We start from the raw sequence: 27,157 nt of genomic DNA, 5'->3' as shown, positions 1-27,157 counted from the left end.
TTAAAATATTGCGCGCTGGATCTTATAAAAATTCAATTAACTGCTTTCGGTGATGGTACTTATCTATTGGAGGAAAATTCGTTCAATTGTATCGTTATTACAGAATTTTTAGGCTTTCTGTCTGCGTGACTTTGTATCTGCATTTTCTCATTAATGAAATAGGCATTCAATTTTAATCGAAAGTATTGCCTCCAGCATATAGACCAGCTGGCTTATGTTCTTGCATATTAGTTATGAAAATTCATTGTCTACGTCTTTAACTAAAATTTAACGACGCTACTAATTAAGCCGAATTACTGAAAGTGGGCCAACAACATGAAACGTTATACTAACTCGAAGTGATGTCAGTTCTGGGATCATAATTTATAATAACATCGTCCTAAGATTATAATAATACTTTTTCAAAGTTTTATGAGCTATTCGGCGCAGCTTTGGTTATAGGATTTATTATTCCACGGGAGGTTATTTCATTTATCCTAAACGATGTTCGACAGAGACTGGGTCAAGTCGGTATTATTGTGTGGAATCACGTACTCCTACTAATATATTCCTATTCCCATTAATTTGCAAAACTTAGTGAAGTTAAGGAAAATCTCATCTTCTGCACCGTTTGGTATAATTTAAGGTCACATTTTTCTGCGTACAAGGATAACGATTAATTGTTGCTAGAATGGGAAGAGATAACGGTGAGGAATAATAAGATAATAAAATTGTCTAGACGTGCCCGATAGAAGGATGCCGCGATATCGCGGCATTGGAGTCGCATCCCCTCGTTGGGTGTGTCAGCTGTTAAATCTAAGGATTTTATTATTCCCGAGGATAAGTTATTTGATTCGTGACTTAGCGACTTGGACTTCTGTAGAGTCCGAGTCGCTATTAGTATGTGAGGCCGCGTACTCGTAATGTATTCCTGGTCACGTATTCGTCGGCTTATCGAGTCGCGTTCCTACGCTCGTCATCTCGCGAGGCGATGAACCTCCGGGGACAGGTGTTCGTGGGAACTGCATGTCGGAAAGTCCCCCGAACTACCTTTTTATTTTTGCCCACCTTTTCGCGGGGAAAAGTCCCGAGCATTCGGTGATTCGTTCCGTATTCTGGATTTCGACCTCATGGCGAAAGATAAAAAGGATCTCGCCCGCGCCAGAGAGAGGAAGAGGGGGATTAGTTCTGAAAACTAGAAGAAAATTCACTCCTTAATTTCTCAACATACTTTGTGCACACTTATGAAGGAATTTAAAAACCTCTACTTCCCGATAATTGCAACCGTAATTATGTACAGTGGCCATTTTTTGTTATCCTCGAGACAAGATGATTCATTCGATAAATACCTGTCGAGATTATTTTCATTACCTGCTTGTATAATCATGAGCAGATGAATATTTTATGTATTTTTTTTTTGAGGGGAATTTTTAATATTTCATTTGAGAAATGCCAGTAACGTGTCATGTTATTCCTTCGTAGTGTTTGGTCTCGCACTTTGTTCGCAATTCGACGTTGCGACCCGCTCTGCACCAATTTTAGTGGAACGTTGTACCAGGGCTCTAGAAGAAAGGGCTTATGCGGATCCGAAGTTGGATCTGTATAAAGTTTACCATAGTAGTCCTCCGAACGAGCAAACCGTGGAACTACGACAGAAGCTCAACGAGGGTAAGATCAAGTTGTATCGATCCGTTGAATTTCTATGAATCTCAATGAAACCATTGTTAACACGTTCCAATAAGAATGTAATAATTTCAGATGTCTGTAACGCGGATTTATCGCAATACAGTCCTCAATGCATCGCAAGTGTCCTAAAAAAGTTCCTGAGAGAGTTGCCAGATCCGGTGATTCCGGTGCAATGCTACGATAAGTACTTGGAGGCATCAGGTGAGGGCATCCGTGTAATAATTTATTTTAATTCGAGTAGAAGACAACCTTTTTATGCAATCGCGCCTTATTTAATGGACAGACGAGATGATTTGTTTCACCTTTTGATTGCTCGTTTACTATGTTTCAGGTCTACGGAGCGACGAGCAATGCGCGACTCTACTTGACCAACTCGTCACTGATCTTCCTGCACATCACAAAAGTACTCTCTATCATCTGATGGCACATTTTTGTCGTATATGCCAGTTACAACATTCTAGAGGCTACACGGAACCACCGACGATTCTTGTGCAGGTCATTTGCCATATATTTCTGAGGCCTCCTTGGGACCGCATCATGTAAGTTTGTTATATCTTTGCTACTTAATGAATTTATATATTGTATCGCGTTGTCGCCATGTACGGGAATGATAACATTACTTGTAAGGAAGTCCGAAGAGAAAAAATTTAGGTTTGATCTTTTTTTTTTCCAGCCAAGTTGTCTACAATACTGAAGCGCACATACGTATAATGGAGTTGTTGCTGCTTCACGGCGATTGGAATGAAAGGTTGCCCGAGTTTGCAAGTGCTCCTCAATTACCTCCTAGAAAAGTCTCCAGGCCACAATTTCCAGTTTTGGACCCTTTTCCGAATATAGAAGAGGACCTTTCTTCGAACGATAGATTGTCGCAACCGGAGAGTGCTAAAGAGGCACAACAGCAACAACTTCATAGGTAAGCGTTTTAAGCCGACCTCTTGAGCCTACGTCCTTTATCGTTATGGAAATACAAAGTAACGAGATCTTCCTTGAACCGTGCATACCAAAGATTGTGCAATGTAGAAATATATAATTAATTTCTTATTGGATGTCCAGGCCGCGTACTCTGCAAGAGGCGGAATGGTATTGGGGCGACATTAAAAGGGACGAAGTCAACGAAAAAATGATCGACTCGCCCGATGGGACGTTTTTGGTGCGAAACGCATCGTCGAAAAAAGACGGCGAATACACGTTGACGTTACGAAAAGGCGGCACAAATAAGCTCATTAAAATCTGCCATCGGAACGGAAAATATGGGTTTTCTGAACCATACAATTTCCATTCGGTTGTGGAACTTGTCGATTATTATCGAAATTGTTCTCTCGCTCAATATAATTCCACCTTGGATATCAAGCTGCTTTACCCCATATCCAGATTTCAACAGGTAACAAAAATTAATTAAACTTTATCATCATAGGACGAACAAAAAAAATATTAGTAAATAAGAATTAATTAATTCTATGATTTGTAGGAAGATGAAATATCGAGTACAACCGATATGGCGAACGTGGTCCAGAAGTTTGTTGAGTTGGATAAGGAGATGACCGACACCTTGAGACAATATCAGGATTGTTCGGAATTGTATAGCAGAACAGCATACGAGGTGCAATTAAAACGACAAGCACTGGAAGCTTTTTCCGAGGCTATCAAAATGTTTGAGGATCAGATCAAACTACAGGAAAAATTCCAAAAGGAGGCTCAACCGCACGAAATATCCACGTGGGTATTTTCGGTTTTTGTAACAATTAAAATATTCTAAGATGTTTCGTTTATTTAGTAGAAGTCATTGTGGGCAAATCTTTCTTTTATAGTCTCACGGATAACGCAGAGCTTCTAAAAGGAAGACTGAAGTCCCTGGAAGAAAGCAGAGAGCAGCTTGATGACAGTTTGAAACAGCAGATCGCATATAACAGGACCCTCGAGCGAGAAATGCACAAGCTGAAGCCCGAGATTACGCAACTTGTTCGCCAACGGGAGAAGCACTACTTGTACGTTTTTATACGTTAATTAAAAATAATTTATAGCATGCTATGGAATTATTTGCAATTTTAAATTCAGTGGATACGATTTTTTGCGTGAATTCAATTAGAAATCGATACAGAGAATAAAAAAAATATAATTGTATTGAAAATATATTGATCAGTAACATCTTTGGTTACAATAGAGCTGAAAAAGGTAAATCGAGATATTAACGAAAAATTTAATCGCAGGTGGTTGAAGGAAAACGGGATGACCCAGAACAAGATTAATCAGCTGGTGCTGCACCATTCGTTTGCCAACTCGGTTGTGGGAGACTTGGTGTACGGAGATCTGCAGGAGGTTGACTTGGAGGTGCACGGCGACGAAGAGACGTGGCTCTTCCTCGAAGGATCTCGACCGGATGCAGATCGGTTGCTCGCAGGTCGTCCAGATGGGACCTTCCTCGTGAGGAGATCAAGCAGCGGTCAATATGCCCTCTCAATAATGTAAGCTTCTTTTTGTCTTTGGGCACATAAAAGAATATTCAATTCGATGTGTGCTAGTCGCTCCTTCGGGTTTTAAAATATTTTACGTTTTGAACGATTAAATTTCAGAAGTTGACTGAGATGATTTATTTTGCAGGTGCAACGGTACCGTGAATCACTGTATAATATATGCAACGGAGCGCGGTTACGGTTTCGCGGAACCATATAACATCCATAAGACTTTGAAGCATTTGGTGCTTCATTACGCTCAGAACTCCCTGGAGGAGCATAACGAGAGTTTAAACACGACCTTAGCCTATCCTGCATTTGCATCTCCCTCCGCCTTAACGAAGTTGCAGGCCCAACATAGGCAGATGCATCTGCAAAGCCCGAACCAGATTATGTTGCAAAGTCCACTTTCCAGACCATTAGAAAATCAACATTTCGGGGCACATACGTAATCACTTCTTTAGGACGTTTCAATAAATTCGATTGTTGGCTATTTGTCAGCAGGCGGGACCAGGTTTTGATCGCCTTACTAAAAACAGTTTCCGAGAAAAATAGGAAAAAAAAAATGCCGGCATTTTTTGTCGCAGTTTTGGAACGTCCTGGTTGCTGGGCAATTGATTCGACTGATCTTGAATTCGAAAATCAACGAAGTCGAGTTCGAAGTTAAACCTCGCTTTGATGTTTGTTGAAAATGAGGTTCCAATGGTTCATGATACCAATCAACTGTTACTTGCTGAATTTATGAGATAGAGTTATAGTTCCGACATAGTACTAGCAGTAGTAGCGGCAGTATCGATTATGAAGAAAATCTCTCTGAGGGAAATCCAGCTAACGTCGTTTATCTGGAGTTCACTGGACGTTTTTTTAAGTCGCCTTTGACCTAAAACATTAATTTATAAATAATCACAGCGTACGTATTCAATGCACCGATGATCGATTCAAATGTCAAACGGAAGTTGGCGTAGCCATGCTTCATCGGTTCATGTTCAGTAATTTGTAGAAAATGAGAGCTTTTTTTGTATATCTTCGAAAAAGAACCGTCTATCGAATCGTCTCATTTCCAACTTAATATGTTCTGTTGCACGTCGTCGTTTCGACGAATAAGTTTGATGTCCAGCATGAGATTTTTTCTTCCGTAGGAAAACCAAGATTAAGAATGACATAAACGATTTTTGGGCGATCGGTCCAACTTTTGTATCTGAAAAGCCGTCGATTCGGACGATGATCTTGCCAGAGCAGTCGAGTCAAATCAGTTTTACTATTACGAGGAGTTTTCTCCCCTAAATGTCCATGCGAGAAATTTCCATCTCATTCGCAGCATCTCCGGAATTTTGTTCCCCTCCGCCCGTGTTTCCTGTAGGGGTAAAAGACTCGGTAGAGTCTTGCGCCAAGTGTATTATATACAACGAAGACCTTCCGAAGCGGAGGTGGACTTTTATACGTAGAATTTAAGCTCTGTGCCAGCCCGAAGGTGCGCGACCTCGAGTTTGTAGATTTGTCTGTGATTTTGGATCGGCAGAATGGAGGATCGCGTTAATCAGTAATGTTTATTGTAATATTTTGATCCTCTAAACATGTTCGATCGGCAGGTTAAGAGATCAACGAGGACGATCAACTGATTGGCGTTCGCAGCTGATCATTTTTGTTGACTCGGAAACTCTTTCTTGTAGATGGTACGAAATGAAGATCGAAGATTTCGCTCACCGACTTCAGTAGAGAACGGTCAGCAATCATTGTGATTACGCACGGGCATATGTAAGGAGTGGAAATGTGAAACGTTCAAATTTACCCGAAGTTAAATAAAGTGTTAGCGACGTGTGTCAATAGCAGGTATTTTGCTATTCTACCTAACAGCCGATAAAATTGAGCTCTAAAAAATTTGTAATCAATTTGCAGTTGGCAGAGCTCAACTTCAAGAAAAACTTGATATGTGGCTGAGAAAGATTTAAATGTCGTTCGCCCAGCGGTTGATCATAGAAGTGCTAAATTTACGCTACTAAGTACTCATGATTTATTGGTGTTTTACAATGTCATGACTCATTGTACCAATCCACAATAATTAAGTTATAGTGTTATTAACTATATATTCATGAGAACCGGTAATACGGAATGGCTTGCACTTCGGAAACGATGTCCGTACTTTGACATTTAACATTTAAACCAATTTCTTAGGCACATGTTTGAGAAATAATATTTAGAACGTGTAATATATTTTGATGAACAGTGTACACACACTTATAACAATTATGTGTCTACTGTACGTGCATGTCACATAAATGCATATGGCATGAGGTAACATTTAAAGGGAAATAGAATGATTAAATGTTTCATATTTCCACTTAAGTCCCGTTGATGCTTTTTTCGTTTTTTTTTTTACGATCGATGCAAATTCGGAACTCCCACGTCTTATGGGTATTCCTCGTGCTATTAGGTAGTTCTAGATTAGCATTAACAATTTGATCGAGATCGCTCGTGTCAGTTGACAAAAAAGCCGATCTCTGTTTTCTTTGTGATCTTGTCGATACCTCTCAGGTTTAGGTTTAGGTTTGTCGCCGAGAGATCTCAAAAGCAGCGATTGCAAAGCGTTGCAATGTCACCTGTCGACCATGCACTTTTGTAGAAGTAATTATTATGGATGCGGGGTTCGAGAAATCTTGCGTTTATGCAGCGGTCGGTAAACGCAAGAATGTATCGATTCTTCGAATCCACGTTCGATGGGTATTTGACATTTGTCGCCATTTGCAATGCCTGCTGCGAAAGTCACACGAAGATGTAGGACATTGTTGAAGCGAGCAATTATATTTTGGTAGAGAGAAATTGACAAGGAAATTTAAGGTAACAGGGAAACGAGAAGGCTATAGAGTTATACAATGGGATGACGAAGAAGGTCGAAAGGCTGACGTATTATACACACGATATTGCCATGAAAGAATACAGTCGCGATGAGAAGAAAATCGATGGCAATTATATGCACTCTTTGCTGAGAAATTAAAAAAATTGGATGGCTCGAATTGTTCTGCATACTTTGTACGCGCAAAAGAACTGATTGAGATAAACGTATCCGTTAACAATTGAAGAAAACCGTTGGTGAGCCGATAATGCAACCAGGTTATTTCAGTTTATTTATAAAATAAAAAATTGGATTATCCTGCAGTAGGCAGGCGACAGGCTGCCGATGCGTTAACTTTTCTTAACCCCCCCGAAGCCAATAATGGACAGGATTTTAGCACGTTCAGAAAAAAATGGCTCCGAGTGGGTTAAATTTCGTGAACTAGTGAAAAAGATTTGTAGACAAGTTGTAACAATTGTAATTATAAAGGATGTGAAGGCAATGCGAAGCTACACGTGAAGCCCGGTAGAAGTAATTATTTTCGAAGGGTGAACACTCCATTTTTTCCGTAAGAAAGATATAAAATAATCTTCTGATGCTTTAGCATACAAATATTTAGGAAAGTATTGCCAAGATTATACGAAACACATTAGATGTGAACGGAAGGAAATTGCGAGAAGGAAAATTCAATTAAACAGATAAACTCAAGTCAGGGTTTGTAAAACAACTACGGTAACGTATTCCTTTTTTCAATCATTCGGAATTCTTTGATTTTCCTCGAAAACGGCTCAGAGAATTTTACGTTCATCTTAGGAATGAAAGAATTAATTGAGTACTATGAAAAAAATATTCGTGGTGTATAATAATTGCTTTTTTTACGCCACGCTATTCGGAACATTTACAAGATTGACTATGAACATTATATGATAGTTGTAACAATTATTACTATAAATCCATCTGATCAGAACTTTGGAATATTGTGGAACAGTGTAAAAATCGATCTGATTAGATGTTTCTCTCCCTGTAGATGAATATATTTCGGCTAGAGCGGATTTTAATATATCCGGAAGATCAGCGAACGATTGAGTAATGATTGAATGTGAATAAATAAAGGCACAAAGTGAGGTTCGCCAAACGGTCGATCGTCGTCGCGCTTCGACTTGATGTAAGTGTAAGTTAGGTAGCTTAGTTTTTTTTATATACCGATCAAGTGCCCTAGCGTGTTAGTTTTACTTTATAATCAACTAATTGCGCTTAATGAAGGAGCTTCGGGTCGGCTTTTTTATGACACGTTTTCACGAGTTAACAAACGTGAATTCGTTTCGGCAACGACCCAAAGTTGTTCAATTAAAATTTCTTCTTTATATAATTGTCGAGGTCCTTCAAATGATCATTTTGTGAAGGACTCGTGTGTGATACTTAAAAGAAGAGGATGAATCAATTGTGACGATGCTAAGAAACGAAGGAGCTATGTGTAGATCCCTTCCGGCTCTATTGTAAATTACGTACAATATGACATAACGTGACGTAACGCTACGTCCGCATCTTTTATACATGCAATGTGTGCATGCATTTGAATGCGTGTATGTCTGTATGTATGAAACGAGAAAGACAGAATGATAACGGGCACGTGTTGATTTCCGTCGCAGATTCCGTCATTCTTTATTTTTCCTATTGCCTAGATTCAGACTAATGCAAATTTGGTAAGTTGATCGTTTGTTACATGGGCCAGGTTGACCAACTTCGGTATATACTATTATAATTATAACATTATTTCCTCTTTTTAAACATGTCGTATATAATGGTGTAACATGCATTACAATTATTTTATTATTCAAACAGAATTTTTCCAGCAATATAATCGAAATAATATGAAGTTCCGACAGGGTCACAATTCATAATTGTGTTACTGTCCCATTTAATTATAACGCAGTTATGTCATGGTTGGTGGTCCTGGTTATGCACGTGTAAAAACGATCTGCAAGTCCTTTTTTCGCCAGAAATGTCTAAAAAGTAATTCTTCCATTACGTTTGCAATTGCTTAATTACCCTATAATTTCATTGCTGGTGTTGGGCATCTATTACACTTTGGAAGTAATTATTCATTAAATATACAGTTACTGGGTAGAAGAAGAACTATCTAGATAAATTCACGACAGTAGTGATGTAATTTAATTAATTGACTGATATAGTAATGGAATTACAATATTGTCTGTTTTCATTGTTGGCTCGTTTCTCGTCGTCGTATGCGCTCATTTCATTTTTTTTTGTCAAACTATTGAACAAAATGATCTCAGTAAATGTCGAAACATGGCCATCCTTTTAGAGAAAAGAATAGTGTACGTATTGGAAAAAAAAAACGGTTTCTCGAAAAAGAGAACTTCTTTAAATTTGAGTGCAACTGAGGGGTTTGGAATATCTTTAAAAAATGTATATACAATTTATAGGGCGTTTCACTAGGAATCGTAACATGTAAATCAATTACCCGCCCATACAAATGGAATGGAAGGTTTGTAATTATAAAACATTTGGTCAAAAGTAAAAGAAATTATATTTAGTACATTCTATTATTTAACACCATTATACCGACGTTACCCCAGCGTACAGCGGTTTTCGTAACGTTCCTTAAAAAAGTTTTTTTTTTTTTCTTTAAAACAATCAGATATTTCCAAATTTTATTTTTCCAATTATGCCGCTCTGTCCTGAGGTAACAAATTGGTATTTGATTTTCCCTTTGGTTAATCGTAGCGTCAGAAAAATTTATGAAAACAGTTCCAAATCCTTCGTGGAAGAGAGCATTCGGATCCGTCGACGATCACTTCGTCGTCCTTTGTGAGAAGAAACAATAATCGTTTTAGCTAGGGATATACATTCGTGCGCGTCGAATATGTGAAGTGAATATGAATAAAAAAAGAACAGTATATATATATATAAATACATATATATAAATATATAATTACCTATGTATATACGTATAGGAACGTATATAACTATATTTTTACTTACTTTGAATGCAACTTTAATCATAATTTATAACGCATATATGAAACATATGGGCATACGTCTACATTACGTACTGACAGTGTATCGTGACATTTTCAACTTGGTGCGCCGGGGACGCACAAGTACGTCTGGGGTGTGATCACCTTTATATCGATGCGCGCGTGCGCCTTAGTCCATTAAATCATACATGAGTATGACTGAAACTGAAAATGTTTCACGGATCTGTCTGTATTTTGCTGTTAAGTAGATTGTTTCGATAGCCGAAGACTCCATACAATATTTTTTTTTTGCTGCGTTTGACAGGAAAAATTGTAGACACGTTTCAGACTTCGGTCATATCACGGGCTATGTATGGAGTTGTAAAACAATGTTCGTCAGAAAAATTTAACGATTTCTTTTCTCAGAGATGTTTTACTCTTCGAGTGGTATGATCTGTAAATATAAACGAATATATGGGATAATTATCGACATTTATAACGAGTTTGTACATATTGAAAACATATTACCAGTGAAATAGAGATTTTTAATAGAGATAATAACTATTGCTTTCAAAATTTGTCACATTTCGGTGACGGTCTTACGGTTTTTTTAGTTGTGAACAAATTACCCAGGTAAGTTAGTAGCGAGAGTTATCAGAAAAGCGTTTCATAAGGGAAATTTGGGTGTTTCCTATTTTTCCACATATTTTCGAAATCATGTTCATTTTGAGCACAAGAAGTTAAATCAGATTCTATCGTATCACTCGAAGGTGTCATTTCCTTTTCCTTTTGTCTTGCTAATATTCGCTATTTCCGGTGTACGGGGGACGTATGTGCGTATAAATAACGATGTTTAAAATGGAAGAAAGTTAATATAATGTAAGCGACGAGACTACAACAGGAGCATGCCGATTTTTCTGGATAGATATAAAACGCAGGGAATAAGACGACGGTGATTACGGTGATAATGGTGATAATATTGATAACGGTGATAATGAAACAAAAAGAGATAGGACTAGCAGGATAATTGATGTACAATGCGCAATCGAGACGGAGAGAGGGAGTACAGCCTTGTAGCAAGAGTGCGGACTTTTTGACGTTGGTAATCAAACTACAGATATACCTGTGCGTTACACCAGTAAATAGTGATTGGTAACACTGTCGCCAAAGGTGTGCCAATAGTGGCCAGTTTGTTCGATGCACCTAACCGATCGGCGGACATTGTTACCAATTACAAGGCGGACCGGTTGCTAAATGTTTACGCAGAAAGTGTAACAATCTTCCGATTCCGTATTATCACAGCCTGGAGTTTTCAATTTCAAGCTCAAACTGTAATGCATGCGTGAAAAAAAAAAAAAGTGGCCAGTGGAAACGACGCGTAAGCTTAGCATTAATATCCAAGCGAAAAATTTCCGCTGGCGACATTTCGCGCGCTTTATCAGGAGCATGATTATGCGCAGGACAGGACGGATGGGAGATGTATGTATATGATATTGCATAATACTTGTCGTGCAAAAAAAATTCAAAATTGATATACGGGACATGACGATTCATTAGAGGGTAAGGCGAAAATAAGAAGAGATTAGAAAACGAAAAATGCTACAAAAAAATAAGAAGAATCGTGTGAATAGCGATACAAAGTGGCAAGTGCACCGCGTAACATGTAGACCGACAATGCGTTTGCTGCAAGGCGAAGAAGAGAGATACTCGGAGGGAAGCGTAGACGTGTGTGATGTATAATCATGGAAAAGTGAGACAAACACAAAAAAAGCAGAAGTTATCGACATATAATATTATTAACAAATGTATGCTGTCCCACTGTGATACAATTTTTGTTTTTGCATGTAAAATATACTATTAATTGTCATAAGTACGAAAGAATCACATATATATATATATATATAAATATATAAATATATAAATATATAAATACAAGAATATATATATATAAATATATATATATACGAAGATATATATCTATATATATAGTACACACACATGGCGCTTAGAATGGCATGCGTGCCCACCTACATGAAAGTGTATGTACGTAGATACGTACACTTAGACGAATTAAATGCCGGAGATTCTTTTAGCGCGATCGAGTCGCCTGGGCGCGCGTGCGTGTATGTGTGTGCGAGCATGTGTGAGGGCGCGGGTGGGTGCGTGCGTCTGTACATACACAAAACCGACGACATGTTCCTAAACGGACGCGAGTCGGTAGCAACTTGCATTCTACGGATTTCCCACGTGTCTCTTGATTTTAACGGTAAATGTTATCCTCTTGATATTTAGCTCTCGGTAATCCTTTATCTGCGGTCGAAACGTGACTTTATGAAGCTTTTACCGTGACGTAAAAAAAAAAAAAACTTAGAAAGTTTGCCAATGCGTATTATATTGCACTAATGTTCGTAGTTAGTGCGGTCTAGCACGTGGTACCTGGAACGCGATCCACGGGTATTCGATGGAAATTCTAATTGCATGGAATAATTTGGTCCGAATCGAACTGTACCGAGACTCGGTGCCTCTTAGGGACATTTCGTTGGTAAGGCAGAGAATGCGAGTACGAGTCAAGGCGAAATGTGCGAACGTTTATTAAACGCTTTCCGATGGATACTTCCGACTTCGGAGTATTCCTATTCATCGATTAAATTAGTTGACGACGGACGTGTCTGTCCGAGAAACGGATTGGTGTAGCCCTCGGCCAATCGCCAGTATTCGTTGCGGTCTTACGATGTCGATGCCAACTGTCGTTCGTTTTAATTCCTCGTAAAGTAGCACGTTTCATTTCCTTCGTCAATTCGGGCGGTCATTACGTATTGCCGGCGGATTTTGCATGCGTGTGAAAAGAAAAAAGAAAATCGCGAACGGATTCGAATTTGTTCTTTTTTTTTCCATGTGATAATACTCGACTGTGTTTTTTAATTTCATGAATGCGAGAAACAGTTCGTAAGGTCGGTCGGGACGGAAAAACTGAAAACTGGGTTTTTTTATAATGGTACGGCGATTGGTCATTGGCATTCACGGAATTGTCCGTGTGGAAAGGCGAATGTTTACTTGCTTGGTTGCGCAACGGTCATCCTCATATTATATCGTTTACTTGGTAGTACCACCTTGTAAAACCATTTATATTTGCATATGATTAAAATGTTTTACTTATAATTGCCATGTTGTTCGTTATTTCCTCTTCCCCAATTCCGAAGGCATGAAAAGATTTCAGGCGAATCGACTTTCTGCATCGTTAAAAAAATATTTTTGGAATTTCTTTGCTGCCGATCACTCGATCACCTTACACCCTCGTTTGTCTTAAATTACAACACCCAGTTATTTAGTATCTACGTTACCAACTGTAGGTACTGGCACGTAATAAAAAATAAATATTGGGAATAACTGCAAGTCTCGTTACACCGTCGATAAATCATCGGTAATGCTAGGAATTTTCGCTCCGATGATAAGGAACTAAGTTAACAATGAAAATTGGATAACAGTTATCATCTTTTGCATTATCTTATCAGTAAATATTTCCGTTCATCCATTAATCCGAAGATGGCGGCACGTGAAATTAACAACAAAAGGTAAGTATTTTTAAAATAAAAGATACTCTCAACCGTAGTTAATACTAAAAAAAAATAAATAAATACACGTACCGATCTCGCGTGCTATCCGATACCGCTTAACGTTGTTTTTCGATTGTTCAAAAATGACAAAATTTGTTATGTTTAATTTCCGCCTACGAGCTTCAACCGTTTTATCGAAAATTACCGAAGAATTCGCTGTTGATCTGTCAGGGCAGAGAGAGATCAATGAGATTAAACAAATATTATTTATGTACACGTCATGAATAATAGGGTTGTTCAATTATAGAGGTAAACCGGGAACTGTAAATACGGAATAGGTATGGTTATCCATGTTGTAGGTGTATTCTCCGAGATACCCCCGAGGATTCCTGGTGTACATTAACACGTCGAACGCCACGGGGGCCACCGATGACCGGAAACCGGAAATCCAAAATAATTATCGGTTGCATGTAAATTTAAGATAAAATAACGGAAAGTCATCGGAACGATTGACCGCTTCGATCGTATAGATTCCTCGACCTGCATCGCAATCTTGATTTCATTTCCTTCGTTAGATATTTTTTCACCTACTTTCCCGTCCAAAAATAGATTCGAACAGGGGCGCTTGGATTGCCAAATTCCTTGTAGTTCAAGGTCAAAGTCGAGGAAACCGATGAGCTCCTTCGAGTCGAAGAATCTCATTGGTCGATGTCTCGCGAGTTCCTGGCGAGTTATTATAGGAGGCCTCTTGAACCTCGGACCTTTTCAACGATGCTAACTGGATGCCCCTCACTTACGTTTCGAGAATCTAACCTAGAATTCCGAGCCTTCTGCTCTTCGTCCTCTTTGGAACGTCACGATATCCCGATGAAGTGCGCGTCAACTCTGACCTTTGGGAGAATAAATCGTCCGCCGGCGAGGGAAACGGTATTAGTCCCTTGTATGCACGGGAGGAATTACGATATCGCGAATATATAAGCGACGTCCTCCGGGGATGATTCGACCGGAGTGTCCACCTTTTTCCACATTAACCTATATTCCAGCATTAATTTGTTTGTTCAACTTATATTTAGAATAAATATCGCCATATTTTAAGGACATTCTAGAGATTCCCGAGGGTAGGGTAGAACCCTGGTCCTCGGGGTCGTCACCGTCGCTTTTTGTTCAATTTCATGAAAATCTGGAACGTTCGAATAACCGAGAATTCCGTATCGAAACGTGCCGATTGATAAATACGGTCCCGCGGGTATTCGCTCGAGGCCTGGGAAGCTGGAATCGGGGGTAAATTTGGCGGTTCCCTTTCGCTACCTGTCCTACCTGGAGTAGTAGGTTAGCCGCTCGCAGGTCGCGGGGTCGCGGCCGGGTCAGGTAGAGGGCCGCGCGCCGGTGCGCCGCCGCGCCGGGGGCGGGTCGCGGCATTTCGTCGACTTCCGCCAGTCGAGGCCGCGAAGTTCCGACCCCTGCCTCACTACGCGTTGAGCCGCCGTAGCGCGCGGGTCTCTCGGCGGTGCTCCGTGGCGCTCGACGCGCTCCGCTCGCGAGTCCGCGCGACCAGTGCTCCCCCTCGCGAGTGCCTCCCGTTCCGCGCCTCGGTGCCGCGCGGTCGCGGCGACCCCTCGAAATCAGCGCGATTTTCGAACCGGCGTGGCGCCATGCGGGCGCGCCGCGGCGACGCGAGCGCGACGCCGCCGAGCGCGCGCGCACCATCTAGTGGCGGGATCGGCAACGCCTGAAGGACAGTCGGCCGCGACATGGCGATCGGCCGCCGCTGGGCGCTCGCGGCGTTGTCGGCTCTCCTATTAGCCGGCCTCGCAACCGCCAGCGAGTTCCCCGAACGAGAGTGCTGCGACCCGATCTACCCGATTCCGGAGCCGACTAGCCGGGCGCCCTCCGCACCCACGCCGACCGGGAGAAGCGGTGAGTGAAACTCTATCTCTACTATGCACGATTACTCGTCGGAATCGAATCGCGCTTCCAATTTCGAAAACGCGGTCGGGCCCCTCCCCGATCCCCGTGAATTTCGATTCGGTGGAAATAAGAAGCGCGCCTCGTCCGGGATGCATCACCGTTCGTTTTGCGAAATGATCTGACTCTCGAGTTCCGAGCGAGTCGCGACTTGCAGGAAGACGAAACTGAATTTTCATTGGTTTATTTATTTTTTTTTTATTAATTTTTCGTTTGGAACGGTACCGATGACCACCGACCTTAATTGTACCTTATAATTCCTCATTACATTGACTCGGATGAGAATCTTCTTCCGCGATATAAAAAAATAAGATTTGTAAAATTAGACAAAATACGAGATGGTTCGATGGTTGGATCATTTTTCTGGGGGGTTTGAGGGTGGAAACGAAAGGAGATCTTGTTGGAGTAATTTAAAGTGGAAACGATAGGGAATCCACGGCTTGAACTGAATTAGAATAAAATTCCGGTATTAAAGAAACTGAGGATGGAAGTAGCGAACGCAGGAAATTAATGTAGATTGTAAGGGAAATTCCGAGGAACTTATTCCGAGTCCTCTGTAAAATATTATACTCGTTATTCCGACTAGCTTCGACCGATTATTCGATTTCCAGTCTTAAAGCGACGATACCCGGTTGCGTCACTTTCAGTTTCCGCGAAATATATTTACTTTTCAGTTTTAAGTGCCAAGGATACGGTGGGGTCATTGGTAACAACTAAATTATGGTAAACACGGCGTGACGTGCCATTATTAGTATCGCGGCACCAATGTGTATTATTTAGCGAAGAGACCACCAGTTGGAACGAGTCCATACACCGATAACGAAACGTTTCGTTAAGGCGCTCATTATTGTAGGTTTTACCCCATCACGAGAACCTGGTATTTTAACAACGTCAATATTCGTCCACACCGGCCACAAAGGGAAAATTACGGACGTTCGGAAAGAGTTTCTCTTTCCCCATTAATTTGCCCTCCTAAAGCATGACTCGAATTATCCGGGATAACATTGTTTTTCTTTTGTCATTATTTTTACACGGTAGTATCCTCCTGACAAGATAAATATAGCATAGTGGGGGCGTTAATTTTATGACTTTCATGACCCTTTTTGGCCGTGTCGCAATTGCGGCTCCGTGGAAAGTAAAAGCGTAGGAGGTTCGGGAGAAAAGGAGAATAACCGCGCGATCGTTAACTCGAAAGAGATAATAAGAGGTTCGGGGAGGTTGCCTCGCTTGATTTACCGATTTGATTTACGGAAGCACCCCGTGAAGCTCAGCTTCCGGTAAGGAAATTCAGCGGACTGTATAACGTGCGCACACATTCTCACTCGCGCATGTTCGCATGTGCGCGTCTTGCGACCGCGGTGGTTTAATACACTCGTTCTCGGAAGTAAGTGCGGTTTGGTGGAAACCCCTCTAGATTGTTTAGGAAAAAAATTAAGAAAAAGATTTATGCATAAAAAAAAAAAAGTTTCATATTTTTATCCACTGAATGACGGGAGTACTTTCGGGATTACGATGTACGTTGCGAATGAAGCGGATACGTTGAAACTGTGAAAGTTGACGTTGGCTATTTAGCAGCCGGGTTATGACATTTTTAATTGCAGCGCGGTGGTTAATTAAGGATGATTTTCTGCGGGGAACGAGGAAACATCGTGAATCGGGAAAATTCTCGTCTCCGGCCCTCAAAATTATTACGCGGTCGCTTAAAGGGTCTTGCCCGTGTAGAGGTTTAACATATGAATTTATATGCACGCCGGTGACCGAGTACCGACCGCATTCTGCTTAAAATTTCACGCAACCTCGAGTTCGAGTTCGTTCAATCGGAGAGTCCACATACGAGGTCTGCGGCGAGCTGGTCAAAAATTTAGGCCCGTTTGAATCCCGCGGAATTTCCACCAATTCTAAGAGGGGGTGCTACCTTCCGCTTCGAATTTAATTTAGTTTTTAATTCGGACCTCCTCGACCATCGACCGAATCTCCTACCGCTAGGCTTGCATGTAAATGTAACTGAAACTTTAAACGGAAACGAAACGCTGCTCCGGCAGTTCACGGATTAAGAGGGGCTTTGCCTTGAATTTCGAAGGTTTGAAGATAACCACTCCAAGAACGATCTGAAACAACGTTAATTGCTTTCTATGAAATTCTGAATAGTATTTTTCATCTATGGAACGAGTGGTCTTTTTTTTATAATTTATGAACTTGGAATTAGTTGACTGTTTTCCATGTATGGGGAATTAAATAAAAAATGGGTTTACAAGAGGCTGTTGGAGGTCGATTTTTCCCTCGTAGCAGACCGTAGAGGAATATAAAGGGAATTTATTGGCGATCGAATTTATCGTCTAGAACTGATCGAGTTGGCGGTGATGTTCGATAGAGTCGTTACTCCTTGCTCGAGTACTTTGGTAACCAGCGTCGTATTTTTTGTACTGGATACGAACAGTCATTAGATAGTAACGGGTTCGCGTTTCGCCGTGTCGTTACACCGAGGGCAAATGTTCGTTCTCTGGGGCATTTTTGTAATTTACCTGGTTGAGACTCAGGATGGTAAATAATTTGGGCCAAGATGCTAACTCGTTTAAGTCGGCCGAGCTTGTATAGTAGGGACGGAGGAAAGCTTTGCAATCGACTTTATACAATGTACGGGAAAGAAGAAGTAAATTAATCGACCGACTTATTTTCCATCTCGGCTGCTCGGTGGATGGACCCATACCGGTAACGTTTAAAAATGAACGAAACCCGAGGTGCTGAAATAAATAAAAACTGAGGGAGGAAGGAATCGTTTAACTGTCTTTTATGTCTACTTTTTCGTAAAGACGTCCCTTCGCGGAAGTAATCTTTCTCTCGGTTTCCTTTAATCTATTCAAGACATGAAATAGCACACGTCGGGCCATTATTGCCACTTAAACGTTTTCGTAACAGAGGAACGGGAAGCGGAGCTTCAGCGGAAACCAAGGGGTAGGGAAAAGAAAACGCGAATCATAAGATTTCCTGCAAAGGAAAAGCAAATTAATTGGTTGATTACCTTTCCTTCCGCGGTTGTATTACAGCTCCGCAAAGGAATTGGATTACAGAAATAACAAAGTTATAACGGAATAAGAGCCATTGTATTTTCCCGTCCTGCGATGCGGAAGTAGACAATGGATGATCGCGTCACACGGAGGGACAAATATGAACACGTATGAATACGCGTTACGTGTACAGAATGGCACAATGGGCCGAGAATTTGTACGAAAAATCTCCCGCTGAAATTGGATTGGAATCAGGAACGGGAAATTCTTGTGAAACATTTTTATTTACCTTGCCACGACGCAAGTAATTTAAGCGATTAATGCAAAGCACAAATTTCAATTCCGTTCCCCCCTCATTTTTTTTACCCACTTAAAAAAAAAATATGACGGATCCCTAAAGATTCATCTCCGTCCGATTGCTATTTCCTCGGGGTGTCCGATGCATTCGACTTAATCCGTTTCTTCGATTTCCCCAAAATTCGCGCCATAAATTTTCTCTCGGCGAGAGCACGGACTGGTCGTATTCAATCGGAAAGCTCTTATGCTTCCCGACGGGAAAAAGTGTTCGTCGCTTCTCGGGGACCTGCAGAAGTAATCCTCGTTCCTCCCGCTCGGAGGCGCGAGAGGGAAGCAGGAAAAATAAGCCACAGGATGCGGCGAGAGGAAAAGAGAGATAGAGACGGATACCGGGGGAAAACCGAGAGAGGGACGAACCAAGTGGCTGCAATTACATTCCTCGCGTATGGAACGCTCGTTATGCGAATTCGTCCCGCAGGATTCCTCCTAGCGAATGGTTAAACGAACCCGTTATTTCCTTCCTAACTCCTTGTCCTCGGGTCTTCTCTCCGTCTCTCTTCTTCAGCCATTCTCTCGCGCCGTGGGAGCTTCGAAAGGTTCCACTCTCAAAGCCGAGTCGATATATCGTATTCCGTTTGGAGAGAGAGAGAAGGAGGGAGAGGAGAGGCTCCTTTGCTCAGGCGTTGCAGTCACCTGTGCATCGACCTCTCTCCCTCCCCCCGATTTTCGTCCTCCCTCTCCGTCGCGCTCATCGCCGCCCCCTGTTTCCTTCCCCTTTGTCTCTCGTTCCCTGCTTGACTCTTACCTGGGCTTCCCTCGAGGCTTCTTGCCTCAACTTTTTTAACCGGCTCGAAAGCGTTTACGTCCATTCCTGCGCTTCTTCGGCAACCTTTACTTCCTCTTCAAGATTGCGCCGAGCGAGAAGCGCTCGGCATTGAGGAATTTCCACCCAGTACCCAGGATCCAGCCTGATGCCGGTTCTTGGGGAATTAAAATTTTTTTTTCTCGTCGTTAAAAATATTTTTATTTGCGCGGAATAAGGGCACGGGATCGTTTGAACGCGGGGGACGAGCGTGGATTTTTTAGGAAGACTTTCGGATGGTCCGCGGCATGAGAGGTGGGACGTTATGCCGAAGGTGCCGTTCATCGCAAAGAAAAGGTCTCGATAGTTCGAGACCTATCGATCGGGTTTCGTCGAGGCGGTATATCCCGGTAGTATGTCCCGTAGTTGGAAGTAGGGTGTCCCGACATGCGGTCAGCTCTCGGTTGGAATTCAGTAGTCGCAGACCACGTCTCGTCGGACGCTTATTGTAAAACGTCACCGCCACGTGGTGCGACACGAGAGGGGGATAAATAACGCCGTAGGAACCAATATCGTCCCTCGGCCCGTCCACTTCCGGAGACAAAAGTACTCCTGCGGGTCCGAAACAGTTTCGAGCTGGTGCACTCGATTACTCCTGTTCGTTTCTTTCCACGATTGCCCTTTTACTCTTTGCCGCGATTCGCGAGACCGGTTCACTCGGGAAACGGATTTAACAGCCCGCGGCAGATGCGAGGGCGTTTAATGCGCCAAGGTCGGCGAAATTTCGTAACGTCGTTGAAATGAAAACGAATCGCCTAGCGACGAGTTCTTCCTTGCCGGCACGGATTTCTCTGACTATTTATCGGAATCCTCTCTCCGAATATTCGATTTTATTATATTTTATGCGCGAATTTATCGTCGATCGCGAATCAGGCTCTCCTGAAAGGAGCAGTCGTTTCGCGAGACAGGCGTTTCCACGGGCCGGTTTTCTCAAGGCGGGTCCCAAACGAGCGAGTAAACTCCCCGATTCCTTTGGCGCGATTTCCTGTCGAGTTTGTACGGTGCGTTTTATCGACGCGAATTGCACGAGCGAGGATTATTTTTTTTTTCTTGCTCCATTTTTGTCCCATCGCCGCGGACGGGATGCACTTTTCAGTAGGGGACGATTTTCAAAAGGTGACCAATGTAGCTCGGCAACTATGCGAAATTTTTGCATGGGGATTTACTCGAAGGCGAGAACAATCCGCGTGAACTCTCGAAAGTCGAGTCCCTGCTCTCGGAAGGGTCGGCGACGACACGCCGGGTGGCATCTTCATTTCGGGGCCAAAGAAGGGCAAGACGAGCCAAGGGGCCACCCGTACTTTCCCCTCGGCGACGTGTCACCCTGGGTTTTTACTCTCGCCCTCCTGACTCCTCGAGCCCCCCCCCTCCCTCCCCCCGGGTTTACCTGCGTGCGCATAAATCTGTAAGGTAATCCGAGCGTGGGGCGAGGAGTACTCCTACGAGCGCGGGTGCCGGGCCCTTTGTGGGACTTTCCGTACTTCCGCCTCCTCGAGGGCCTTTGAGTGACTCGAGCTCGCACGCGGTTACGTATAATGAGTTCCAGGGGTGATTTCGAGTCCTGCCCTTCCGTCACTTCCTTTTACTCACTTTGCGCCTCGCCCTGGACCTTCAACCGGGAAAGGAGGGTTTCGAGGGTGCTGTTCTTTTTTTCTATTTCCACGAGTCTCTTCCTACGTTCCGTACGCCTACGGCGAGTCGTTCCGCCTCTATCGCGACGATTACGACGGTTCCTCCTTTCAACCGAGTGACCGAATTTTTCCTCACTCCGTAGATACGTCCACGCTTCGAAACCATGAACCCTGGGACATAAGAATTACAAGGAGGGTTCGATAATTAATACCGCGATCGAAGACGAATTTTTAGAACTGCCTTTCGGTTGACTCGCCTCCCGGTGTATTTTCATGGCGCGATCGGGGTGCCCAGTTACCCAACACCCCTATTTTTTTTTTCCCCCCCTAGAAGTGGAAGCGGAAAGTAGAAGGCGGACAATGTTGATGGGCCTTAAAGCATGACTCGCGCATCGAAACGTCCAGGTGGCCGTATTTTTCGCGAGCCACCGAAAGGCATTCGTGCCTCGAGTAAGGTACACCCGGGTGGTATCGCGATCGTCGTCGCGGGGGGGCGTTTAACCCCGTACAAGGGTGGAGGGGGTCGAGAAGAGTAGAGGCGGCGGTATGGCATGATGGCAAGGGGCGGTATAGTAACTAGGAAAATTAGAGCGTGGCCATTGTAATATTTTTATTTCGTCGTAAAGGCCGGCAATCCGCGACCGGCGGCCATGGCGAGCCCTAAGGCGCCCTCCGTGCCGGCGATCGACACGAAAGCGCGCCGGCCGACGACGCGAAAAGTCACCAGGGTTCGAGATCCGATCGGCACTCCGAGATTCGTGCGTCGCGACGCTCGAGACGGCCGCTCATTGGTCGCGCTAGGGACCCTGGGGGACGGGAGTGCCCCTAGGGAATCCGGCGACGCTGCTGATCGGGGGCGCACGCTAACGCCACCTGCTCATGCCACCGTCGCGACATGCTAACCAACCCTGATGGACTCAGGGCCTGTTCACGAGCAACTCCCGCTACATACTCGGGCCATTGCTTGAACGAACGGTTGAAAAAGTGCCAGGGTGGACGGGCCCTTACGGGGCAGCTCTTTCCCACGGACTGGGTCTTATCGTCCTTTGAAACGTAAGCGTCACCCGGTGCCCCGTAGCGTGACGTCCATTACGGACTCAGGGATGATTCGAGGAAAGTGATTCGGTGAAAATACCCTGACCTTGGTTCTTTTTTTTTTTTTTTAATCCGCGGTTTTTCAACGGCGACTCCAAGGCGGCCCGCTACGGGCGCGGGAGACGTCACCTGAGAGTTCGTGACTCGTGATAGGGGGACGGATGTGCCGTTGAAGATTTTTCATCCCTTTCGAGAGTATTGTTTTATTTAAGGAGTTCGTTTCAAGTGAGCCGTGGATTAATTCGATGGATCGATTTGATTATCCTGGGTAATGACGTATGGCGCGGAATTGATTTTCTCCGCTCACTTACCGTGTCAATAAGAGTTCGCCGTCCACGAGGGGGACACGTGTCGCGGTCGGGCACGCGCGTGCATAATTCCGGTGTCGCGTGCGCGAGGGCGAACGGCTGGTAAGTGGCTCGGGTTGTCGATAACACCGAGTGCACAACAACCAGGAGGGTGGCTGCGCCGACATTAACCGCGCCGATATTAGGACCGGTTAACGACGGGCTGGATGAAAAATTCCCCGCTTTTTCCCTCCTCGATGCTACGCCGACGCCAACCTGTTTTACAGTCCGCTGAAGCGCCCGTAATGGTGGACTCGCGCGGCACAAGCGAGTATTAATATCGAGGTTAGGATTGCCGCCTACCGCTGCCCGGAATGCCGTGATTGCATCTACTGGGTCGGTACTTTACCGGGTTCGTCGTTACGAGTCGAGGACATTAACCGAAGCCACGGTACCCGTAAGAGGAAACGACACTAACCGGAAAATTGTACAAGTGTCGGGCGCGACGGCCATTTCGATTTTCCGGGGAAAAGGAAACGTCGAGCGGCCACTTAGGCTATGACTCCGATGCGTCGATCTCTGTCCTAGATACGTTTCAATCGCGATGTGATTTTTTTTTCCCATGGATAATCCGGCTGGTAGGATATCATCCGAGGGGCTAGTCGCTCGGAAATCGGTGAAAACGATTTCCTCCTTTGAGGACCGATTAACGGCCGTTCGATGAGGGGCACGGGTCTATGCGACCCATCTCGGTACCTACCCGAAGGAATTTCTTTTGCCCGTTAGATATCACTTTATCGTATCGCGAATATATGTGCGAGGGTACGCGGGGGAGGTAAAATACAGAAAGAGGCAGGCAGACAACAGGGAGCGTTTAGAACGATGGCATCGACTCGGCGTGCCCCGACTTCGAAATCGGGCGTCGGGCGGGTGCGAGTTATCGGCTCGATCGACTTCCGGGCGGAATGAGCTTTCGGGGAATCGAGGGAGCCGCTCCTACACACGGTCAACTTCGAGACGGCTCGGCTCGGTCGGTCTTAAATAATTTAAGTAAATGCGGGAATGAGAAGTGGCTTCCTCGCGGAGGCCCCTCCTGGCGCGCGCGATCTCGCGGTATGCAGATGCAGCTGCGCGCCCTCGTGCGGCCGCCCCTTGAATAATGCAACTGCCGCGGGACTTAGAAATGGCTCCCGCGAATGTTGCTATCTGTACCGCCGTCGCAATTTTGCGATATCGATCGATCTCGCCAGTCACGTATCGGGGGGCTCGTTCTGGTCGCGAAATCGGCCACTTGATTCACGGTGTCGCGCGCCGCGAGGAGGAATCCCCCCAATGATCGGTCCTCGTGGATGTCGATCGACGTCGGTGGCGACGAACGACCTGGATGTCGATCCCCGACTCGCGAAACCGACCCCCTCAAAGTTCCCGTTCTCGCAGGTCTTTGCTTGAATAAATACCCCTCGAATGAATTAGCGCACCGCGATCGGTCTGTCCTGCTCGCCGGTGTTTGCAGCCATTGCTAGTCATGAATACTGTCAAATATCCAGCGGCGAAATCAACGCGGTAGGTCTACCCTCGTGCCGTCCTCGAATTCATCTTTCATTTGCGCCCCCGGAATGGCGCATCTTTTAAACGGTCTCACCTCGAGTTAATTCCGAATTTTCAACGGCGCGTCTGATTGGGTCCGATGAATTAACGAATGCTAATTATTTCGTGGATTTATATCGATGCCGGTGGATCGAGTTTTGCGATCGCTCTCGGGACGCGTACGGAGATGTTGGAGTCGTCGAATCTACCTCGATGCCGGTCTTTCGGTGGTCCAGAAAGATCACCGGAAAACGACTCGCTATAGCTCCAACGAAGAGTTTACCGAATGAGAGTAGATAAACACGGATTGAAAGTAGAGCGGGATGTAACCCTTATTTCCCGGGAAGTTACGACAGGGTGTTTCGCGGAGAGGGCCGCCATTGTGCTCCCTCCACGAGGTCAAGACGTACGCGAGGCTCCGGCTCGAGCCTCGAGTTCGAAAAGCGGTTCCTCGGACCTTCGTCTCGAGAAAATCGGGTCGAAGACTTCGCCGAAGCCCCCGAACTTTTTGACTCTCTCTCGCCGCGTCGGTTATTCCTTTTCACTTTGTCAGACCGACGTTCCCGAGAGTGGACTTTGCTAGGGGAAGTTGCATTATCGACACGAAGAGCCGAAGAAAACGGATATTACATTTATCTCCTCGCCGCGACCCTCTTGGGTTTTGGATCTCGGTGGAGTCGCGGAAACGAATACTCCGACAACACCTTGGCCGATTTCTTCGGCGTACCTTCGTTCTCGTGTCGCGTCACCGATGCTCGTTACGGAATTAACGCCTAGATGGGAAATCATTTTATTTATGCTCAGAGGTCTCGTAAGACGTACGTCCACCGGTACTCTATCGATTCTTCGCCGTTAAATTAGTCAAGATGGCGGCGGTCGAGCTATTCTTCCGCGTTGTTTTCCGCGCTAATTAGCGGCGGGCCAAAAGGAAGCAGTCGAAAGATGGCGGCCGAGCGGACGAGACGACGGCGGCGAGTCGATGCATATTTTATGCTCGCCACGGAGGTTAAGTCGACTGGCCGAGGTGGGCGGGGGTTGGCGGGGGTTGGCGGCAACGGGAGGGGTGGACCTCTAAGTTCCGGATAACTGCAGGATTAGCGTTCTGGGAGTAACCTTAGTGCACCGGACGTCTCACCCCGCGACCACTCAACCCCTCGGCCCGTTGGCTTACTGTTGTTCTTGTCGCGCGGAATGGCGGGCACCCAACTCGCTTTGGGAAGTCCTTAAGGAAAACACTGACTCCGCTTTGGCAGGAATGCTCGAACTTTAGAGGTTAGGTCGGCTCGACAGTTGGTCGCTAGGTGGCGGTAGGTGCGCCAAGTGCTCGCGGATTAGCGAGGACGCGGGGGACGGGGCTGGCTACGAAAATACGAGCTCTAATGCACGACATTTTTTTCTTTACGCCCGTATTATGCAAGATGTTGCCTCCGAGGAGTGTCCCAAATTGAGGGAATATTCCGCTGTTTTCGTCCCGTCTAAGTACAAGGGGCGGACCTTACGCCTGACAACGTTCCACTTCTTTGGGTACCAATGCAAACCGTCATGGGGTCCCGAAGGCGACTGGCAGTTTCTCCTCTTCGATTGTTAACTTCGATTGTACCCTATTCTTCATACGAGGCGTTAATTTAACAAGTCCCTGGTAGCTTTGTCGCGTCATTAAAAATGAAGTTCCATGGTACCGAATTTTTGCGGCAAAGCGATAGTTAACGATGCGGGGAGATCCGATTAAAGTGGCGCAAATTGAACGAGTTTATTTTTTGAAATCGTTAAATCCGATGCGCTCGAATTTTTTTTTTGTTGTTGTTGTACTCGCGCGTAATCCCGTGTTCTCGTAAAGGGAATTTTGAGGAAATTCGATGGTTTGCGCTTTGCGGCAGTCCTCTGGAGCCGGGCATGTTCGCCTCTCGAGGATCAGCCCGCTTGCGCTTCAACCCCCTAAAGGCGCGAACTCAAAGCGTTTTTTCCACCGTGCCGGCTGGGCTGTGGGCGGATTTCCAGCTGGCCCGGCGGATGAATAAAAAGCTAAGAATAGACTCGAGGAAGAGGAAAGTCAAGGGGCGTTTTCACTGGCGGAATACCGCCCGAGTGCAGCGCCCTTTCCCAATCGGCGAATTCGATTCCGTTCGTGCTTCCTTTTCCATTCTTCCGAGGTCGTTAGGCACTCTTCGCGGATTTTACGGAGCATTTTCGGCTATCCGCTTTCAACCCTTTCCTACTCTGTTTAGGATTCAACCGTTTTCGTTGTTTAATTAAATTAAGCATCCTATTTACCGAATCTGCTTGCACAATGAGGGGGGGAACGGGAAAGAGATGAGGACATATATAAAAATGACCACTTCGATTTAACGTTGACCTTCATTTTTATTTTGTTATATACGCGGATGTTTCTCGCCCGCCTAAATAAAGTACAATGTAGTTTACCGTCCCAACGATCGCGGGACTCGACGGAATTTTCGGCATTCTTGCGGAAATATCGCGTCGGTACAGCGCGGCGGTTCGAATTTCCCGCTTTTATACCCGGATTCGCGAGAAAGCCGCCATCTTCGCTCCGCCACCTTGCAGCTTCCACGGTCTAAATGCAAGGCGATTTTCACGTTCCAAATACCGAGGCCAAGTTGGATCTCTTTTCCTGAAAGACTAGAGCTCTCCGGAGTTCGCGAGGTGCATTCTCAAGGAAGCTGCCGTGGACGGTTTCGCAAATATTGTGAAAAATTCACGTCGGTCTAAACCGTAGAAATATACTTGACGTACCGCGCTCCTGGCCACTACTACATTCCGTGTGCGGAATTAAGTGACGACGATTAAACACTCGGGCTTTCCTGTGAAACGATGTCTGGTCATTTTCCTGAAATTTCTGGCGTTGACCGCGTCATTTTCCAGTTACTTGGGATCCGGCCAAGGGAATCAACGTTGCATTACGAATGTCCCGTTTTATCCCGCGGTCCTTC

General features: G+C 44.6%; 2 protein-coding genes across 2 annotated transcripts in view; both read left to right on the top strand.

Moving 5' to 3' along the window:
- Positions 1 to 9,502, top strand: part of LOC105697945 (phosphatidylinositol 3-kinase regulatory subunit alpha) — a 41,061-nt gene extending 31,559 nt beyond the window's left edge. Inside the window, exons 10-18 of the mRNA XM_012421697.1 lie at positions 1,462 to 1,647; positions 1,738 to 1,866; positions 1,997 to 2,204; positions 2,339 to 2,578; positions 2,719 to 3,046; positions 3,134 to 3,381; positions 3,474 to 3,650; positions 3,873 to 4,127; positions 4,264 to 9,502. Of these exons, the coding sequence (XP_012277120.1) occupies positions 1,462 to 1,647; positions 1,738 to 1,866; positions 1,997 to 2,204; positions 2,339 to 2,578; positions 2,719 to 3,046; positions 3,134 to 3,381; positions 3,474 to 3,650; positions 3,873 to 4,127; positions 4,264 to 4,567 (2,075 nt within the window). The 3' untranslated portion in view covers positions 4,568 to 9,502. The remainder of the gene's footprint in view (positions 1 to 1,461; positions 1,648 to 1,737; positions 1,867 to 1,996; positions 2,205 to 2,338; positions 2,579 to 2,718; positions 3,047 to 3,133; positions 3,382 to 3,473; positions 3,651 to 3,872; positions 4,128 to 4,263) is intronic.
- A 5,729-nt stretch (positions 9,503 to 15,231) lies between these two features.
- Positions 15,232 to 27,157, top strand: part of LOC105697902 — a 168,704-nt gene continuing 156,778 nt past the window's right edge. Inside the window, exon 1 of the mRNA XM_012421634.1 lies at positions 15,232 to 15,397. Within this exon, the coding sequence (XP_012277057.1) occupies positions 15,232 to 15,397 (166 nt within the window). The remainder of the gene's footprint in view (positions 15,398 to 27,157) is intronic.

Source organism: Orussus abietinus, unplaced genomic scaffold (genome assembly GCF_000612105.2).
Source record: "Orussus abietinus isolate OABI.00-Male unplaced genomic scaffold, Oabi_2.0 scaffold1, whole genome shotgun sequence".
NCBI classification, from domain to species: Eukaryota; Metazoa; Arthropoda; class Insecta; order Hymenoptera; family Orussidae; genus Orussus; species Orussus abietinus.
Note: the sequence above shows the minus strand (reverse complement) of the source record. Positions and strands in the feature narration are given on the sequence as shown.